Source organism: Vicia villosa, linkage group LG2, assembly GCF_029867415.1.
Source record: "Vicia villosa cultivar HV-30 ecotype Madison, WI linkage group LG2, Vvil1.0, whole genome shotgun sequence".
Taxonomy (NCBI): domain Eukaryota; kingdom Viridiplantae; phylum Streptophyta; class Magnoliopsida; order Fabales; family Fabaceae; genus Vicia; species Vicia villosa.
In genome coordinates this window covers 219,991,042-219,997,613 of record NC_081181.1, presented here as the reverse complement: position 1 = coordinate 219,997,613, position 6,572 = coordinate 219,991,042, and the positions used below count along the sequence as shown (strand labels likewise).

At 33.3% G+C, this 6,572-nt stretch overlaps 1 protein-coding gene across 2 annotated transcripts; it reads left to right on the top strand.

Annotated features, from left to right (window-relative positions):
- Nucleotides 1–2,515: 2,515 nt before the first annotated feature.
- On the top strand, nt 2,516–6,177 carry LOC131648284 (U-box domain-containing protein 35-like). Of its 2 annotated transcripts, none has more exons than XM_058918065.1 (9): nt 2,516–2,936; nt 3,023–3,144; nt 3,240–3,457; nt 3,553–3,598; nt 3,699–3,981; nt 4,236–4,337; nt 4,433–4,861; nt 4,939–5,712; nt 5,797–6,177. In XM_058918065.1, exons 1-9 carry the CDS (start codon nt 2,559–2,561, stop codon nt 5,887–5,889), a joined length of 2,445 nt encoding a protein of 814 aa, XP_058774048.1. In that variant the 5' UTR covers nt 2,516–2,558; the 3' UTR covers nt 5,890–6,177. The 2 variants fall into 2 exon arrangements, with proteins under 2 accessions (XP_058774048.1, XP_058774047.1); XM_058918064.1 differs by having other exon boundaries at nt 3,222–3,457.
- The last annotated feature ends 395 nt before the right edge of the window (nt 6,178–6,572 follow it).

Sequence of the window (6,572 nt, the reverse complement as noted above, 5' to 3'; positions counted from 1 at the left end):
TCATTCACTTTAAGATTTACAAAAGACTTTGTCATGAAGAGTTCTCTATGATGGATTGCAGGAGCAGAAAATTATTTAGGTTTAAGGTTTTTGTTCTTAAATAGTTATTTGAACATAAAATTATTTATTTATCTAACCCTTCTTTTGTTCATATAATAAACAAATGCAAGGAAAAGCAAATGAAAACATATTGGAACCCAACATTTGATCTACACTAAAATTATGATTTGAAGATCTAAAATCTATATATTGGAGAAATTAATTTAACTAGCCCTTTTTTTTGTTGGGGGAAAATGTTTTCTCATCACTTGATCTTGCATAAAATGTCAAGGGATTGAAGATCTAACATATGATCTTCATGGACAATCAATTAGTTTATAAACAATTTATTTTATTAACCTTCTGTGTAACAATGTAACGAGTTCTATTAAATAAAATTAACAACCTCTCGGTTTTCTGATAAACCAAGATAAAAAAACTGCTAGTTTTTTGTAAATAACAAAAGTCGGGGTTCGAACCCATGCACTCAAAGAATTTTACCTCGATGTTTTAAACACCGAGGTGATAAGAATTTACTTTTTATGACGACCTTAGTTACCTCGCTTCTATTGTCGAGATAAAATGCATTTTGCGTCCGACTTTAGATGCGTTATTTAAAGTAGTGGATGAACCAAATCAATGTCACGATAAAATTGAGAACACCACAAATGAAATAGAGGGTAAAACAATGTAAGTATGCAACATTGTGCCACTTCATAGTAATGTTGAAAATGATTCACAAATCCCATTGATTTCATCAAATGAAGAACAATCCATTATGAAAATATCTATTGACACGACAAGTGAGACTTGAAGTTCATCAACTACATCAGATCAACCTTAATTAGGGATAAGGTTACATTTGAAACAATCGTATGTGGGTTTACAAAACTTTCTGACTAACACTATTGTAGGAATAAGCCTATCTAAGCTTTCACCCTCTTCAACAATATACTCAAGTGATCCTTACTCCATAATTGATTATGTGAATATTAATCAATTTTCTATAGGACATCATATGTTTCGTGCCTCTATTATGAAGAAGATGTTATTCATCTATATTAGCTTAGTTTTTATGGAGATAAAAGTTTAACATAGAAGTAAGATTAAAGAAGAAAAAGATTGGAATCAAGTATCAAGATTTCATAAGCTTTGGAAATCAAGATTGAATCATGACGATTAAAATACAATGGCAATTCATATGTATATAAGCTTTAGATGCTTAGAAAATCTTTCATATTTTTCTCTCTAATGTTTCTAAACTTCCATGCATCATTCATGCAGTATAAGTTATCATTAAATAGCTTTCAAAGACAAAAAAAAAGTTTTCAAAGGAAGCAATCGATTGCTCCTTCAGATTAATCGATTGTCATGTTCAATATGTTTGAAAAGTGTATTTTCATAAATCTTGACATTTTGAAAACCACGCAATGTCATGGTTTTTTGAAATACCGCACTGGTTTGTAAAATGTGGCAATTTGAAACCATCATAATTTCACTTTTTCAGAAATAACACATTGGTTCGTAAATTGTGGCAGTCTGAAACCCCCACAATTTTATTAATTTAAAAAAAATATGAATCATTGTTACTCCTAAACATTGTCAATGGTCATGAAACTTTTCTAAAATTTTGCATAAAATCAAAGAGGTATAATGGGATGTATTTAAGTCAAAATAGTTCATTTTTTTAATTACCTCTTTCATACATTATTTTTCATATAATTCAAACAATTATTTCCAAGTGTTCATTTATCCATTACAATGAAATTATGTGCATGATGTTTCATATCATTAAATAAGTTTTATTCGAATTTCCGAGCACTTCAGGCTCATATTACTGATTATAAATAACATAAAAAAATTTATTTTTTAAAAATAAATAAATATAAAATATAAAAATTTATAATAAAAAGTAAAGTATATTTTAAGTTCTTATTTGTGAAAATAACTAAATCAAATACAAATCCAATTTCTATGACCTCTGCAAAGTGACTCCCTGTTTCTTCAGAGTAAGAAGGGGTAGAGAAAATGTCTCAAATATCAATTAAATATATTGAATATTTTATACGTGACAAAAAATTAATTATCTTTAAAATATTTATCAAATTTACCCTATAAATTTATAAGAACTCTCGCATCTTAAATAATTTTTGATTTTTTTTTACTAAATTTAATATTTAGTGCAATTTTATCATAATATTTAAAAACAAATTTATTTGTAAGTTAATATCAAAACTATCATTTCTTAATTATTAAAAATTTAAATATACCCCACCCACCTCATGAAGATGAATGTGTTTTTAGAAGTATAAATTGGTTGACCGTTGTCCGTTAGGAACGGAAAGAGAGTAGAATATATAATTTTGTTATTGTGTTAACAAAAATAGGAGAATATCGATTGATTGTGCATAAATTATGGATATGTTAATATAAACTATTTTGTAAAACGGTTTTGTTACCTAATTAGTGGGGGGTGTACAAGAATAGAGGTTTGTGCGTGGTTCATGAGATGAGATGAGATGAGAGCAGTGTTGTGTGGCAGAAAAAAACAAAAACATAGTATGTGGGTTCATCATCATAATCATCATAATCATGCTAAACCAGCCTCTGCTATTAAAAAGGGAGCTGGTAATGGATTGGTTGCCGTCGCCATTGATAAAGATAAAGGTAGCCAATATGCTCTTAAATGGGCTGCTGATACTCTTCTCACCCGAGGCCAAACCGTTATTCTATTACATGTTTCTCATCCCTCTTCCTCTTCTTCTTCAAGAGGTAACGAGGACGCCATTGTATGTAACGTTAACAGTGCTGCTTCTGCATCTCCACAAAGAAACCAAATTGATAATGCTACTAGAGATCTCTTTCTTACTTTCCATTGCTATTGCACGCGAAAAGATGTACGTACTTTCTCATTTCATCCTTACTACTTTTTCCATTCAATTATTGCTTACTATATATCACTTCTTGTTATAAATTTTGATAGATAAATTGTCTTGACGTTCTACTTGAGGACAATGATGTTGTCAAGGCAGTAACCGAATATGTCGCTTATGCTGCAATTGAGAATTTGGTGGTTGGTGCACCTTCAAGGCACGGATTTATCAGGTGAGTAAGGACATTCATCTTGTCATGCCAATAACACAATATGTTCCATTATTTCTCCCTTTCTTAAACTTGAGCAGACCTCCTTTTTTGTGCAGATTTAAGACATCAACTACGCCAAGTAGTATATCAAAGGGGGCGCCAGATTTCTGTACCGTTTATGTCTTATCTAAGGGCAAACCCTCATCTGTTCGGACGGCTTCTCGTCAAGCTCCACATACCTCTCCACTTCTCGTTCATATAAATAAACATTTTAATAATCATGATATAAATCAACCTGCGGAGCAGATATGCTCTAGACGTATGAATTTGAGAGGTTTGTCTTTTTCTTTCTGTAAATTAAAAGAACTATGCTATTTATTTATTGTAGTCCTGCCTTGATAACGTGTATATATGCTATGTATGCTACAGATAGACCGTCAATGAAACCTCATGGCTGGCAGGATGAATCTATGAAGTAAGTATTCTTTTGGAAAAACAATTCCACGCATATAAGGTTCTTCCTTTTCTCTGTTGAATGGTTCTGCATATATATAACATGGTTTGGTTTCCTGCAGGTCTACGTTTGGAAGAGCAGGAAGAGGCACAAGTGGAATGATATGCATGGACTTCACAGAATCAGATACAGACATATCATTTGTAAGCTCTGGGAGGCCGAGCAGTGCTTGTTCATCCTCTATTTACGATTACATGGATTCCGCTCGAACTTCACGAGTTTCTACCAGTTCAGATCGTAGCTTTGGATCCAATCGATTGGGACTCAAGTTCAATGACCCCGGTTCGCCAGATACCTCCTTTTCACTTGAAAGCGGTAGAACATCATGTTCATCTCACACCTTGGTGAGCATTGCACTTTCTAACTAACGAGCACATGTGTATATGTATGATAGGATGTATATGTGATCTCAAATCTCAAATGATTATATATCAATGTTATTAAAAACAATATTAACCGTACTTAGATAGATATCGATATCATAATATATCAAGAGCCTATATAGACCTTATCTTCTAGAGATCGATTTTACCAATTAAGTAGAATCAAAGTAGCCGGCAATACTAATGCGACCCACCTCCTTTTGCAAACCATTTAGGATGACGCAGAAGCTGATATGAGGAGGCTGAAGCTTGAGTTAAAACAAACTATGGATATGTACAGTACAGCATGCAGAGAAGCACTTACAGCACAACATAAGGTAAAATTTGATAGGCCGGCTTCTCTTTCTTTATAGATTGGATATGTTATTAATTATTGTGATTGTGACTGGTTGGTATTTGCTACATATAATAGTTAATGGAGATGAGCCACTGGAAAATGGAGGAAGAAAAGAAATTAGAACAGGCAGAATTGGCCCAAGAAGCTGCGCTGGCAATTGCTGAGAGAGAGAAAGCAAGAAGTAAGGCAGCCATGGAAGCAGCTGAAGCAGCTAGAAAGATTGCAAACGTGGAATTAAAACGAAGATCAACTGTTGAAGTGAAAGCTTGTAAAGAAACGGAGGAACTGAGGAAGCTATTGGATAATTTAGGCCAAACTGATGTGAGATATAGGAGATACTCTATTGAGGAGATTGAAGTAGCCACACACATGTTTTCTGAAAAACAAATAATTGGGGAAGGTGGTTATGGCCCTGTTTATAAATGTTACCTTGATCACACCCCAGTGGCCGTCAAGGTTTTACGTCCAGATGCAGCTCAAGGGAAATCTCAGTTTCAACAAGAGGTAATCAAATTAATTCTATACACTAGCATGAGAAATGTTAGCGAGCATTCTAATAAATAGATAGTATCCGTCTGCAGGTTGACATACTGAGTTGTATGCGTCACCCAAATTTGGTGCTTCTTTTAGGAGCGTGTCCAGAGTATGGTATATTGGTTTATGAGTATATGGCAAATGGAAGCTTAGATGAATGTCTGACTCGAAAAAAGAAGGATAGGGTTCTGTGTTGGCAGTTGAGGTTCCGGATTGCTGCAGAGATAGCGACAGGCTTGCTATTCCTGCATCAGACCAAACCTGAACCTCTGGTGCATCGTGATTTGAAACCCGGAAACATTTTACTGGACCAGAATTATGTATGTAAGATTAGTGATGTTGGATTGGCAAGACTAGTCCCTGCAGTGGCTGATAACGTAACACAGTGTCGCATGACATCGGCAGCAGGAACATTCTGTTATATTGATCCTGAGTATCAGCAAACAGGAATGCTTGGAGTGAAGTCAGATGTTTATTCTCTAGGGATCATATTTCTACAGTTATTGACTGGCAGACATCCAATGGGTTTGGCTCACCATTCAGAGCAGGCGATTGAGAACGGGACATTTGAGGACATGCTTGACCCATGTGTCTCTAACTGGCCTGTTGAACAAGCCGTCTCCCTTGGGACTATAGCGGTGGAGTGCGCACAACTGAGGCGAAAGGATCGGCCAGATCTTGCAAAAGAAGTGATGCCTAAGCTTGTTAAACTTAGAGAGTTTGCTGATGAAAATATGGGTCCCATATTTTTAGGAGGAGGAGGCATGACTTGTATTAATGATGCAACTTCTCCGGATCATAGTGAAGCTTCTGTGCAGCAGGTTTGTTTGATTATTGAATTTAAATAATGATGCAATGAGTGAGTAAATAAATATTAACAAAATAAGTGATGATTTAATTTGCAGGAGGTGATGAGCGACCCTCAGTTATTAGTAAATTCAGGAAGCTCAACTCCACCACCAACTCCTCCATCTCCAACAATAGAAGAAAATCCTTAGGCTAAAACAGATTATATACATTATGCAGCAAGCTACCACTGGCAACACACAACACATGATTTGTAATATAGAAAAACAACGACACATGTTGTTGTTCTAGATAGAGAGAGACGTAAATGAAATTAGAAAAGAAGGAACATAGAGCAGGCATTTGGAATATGTGTATTATTATTGTGTAAATATCCATCCTTCGTGAGATGATTATATGTATACTAGTGTAAGTAGCCCTCGGATGTACACAACATAATATTTGTACAGCAATTTCTATTCTATTTTTGAGTTGGAATATGTCGAGTAATTTAATATTACTATAAAAATTATGCAATAACTTTTTTAAATTAAAAAATAAATATATTTATTAATTCAACCCAATTAATAATTGCATAAACATTTGATTTGATGATATAGCATTATATAGAAAGTTTGAATTTACAATATCTTACTTCTTTTGAAATTGTTATTAAACTATAAGAAAAAAATATATAATTTTTTTTAATAAACTTATAAAAACTTCAACTTTTATAAACTTATAGAAAAATATTACTTTTTCAATGTTATTTAAAAATTTTAGTTTATATTCTTATTGCCACTTAGTTTTGTGAAGTTATTTTAGCTTATGTCTTTAGAATATAAATTAATTAAAATATTATTTTAATAAATAATTATGTTTTTTTGCTTGTCAT

Bases quoted from the DNA above. Each gene is read 5' to 3' on its own strand.
- LOC131648284 (XM_058918064.1), top strand. From the start codon at position 2,559: ATGAGAGCAGTGTTGTGTGGCAGAAAAAAACAAAAACATAGTATGTGG. The intron at 2,937-3,022 runs GTACGTACTTTC...AAATTTTGATAG, and splicing joins GCTATTGCACGCGAAAAGAT to ATAAATTGTCTTGACGTTCT. The intron at 3,458-3,552 runs GTTTGTCTTTTT...TGTATGCTACAG, and splicing joins TAGACGTATGAATTTGAGAG to ATAGACCGTCAATGAAACCT.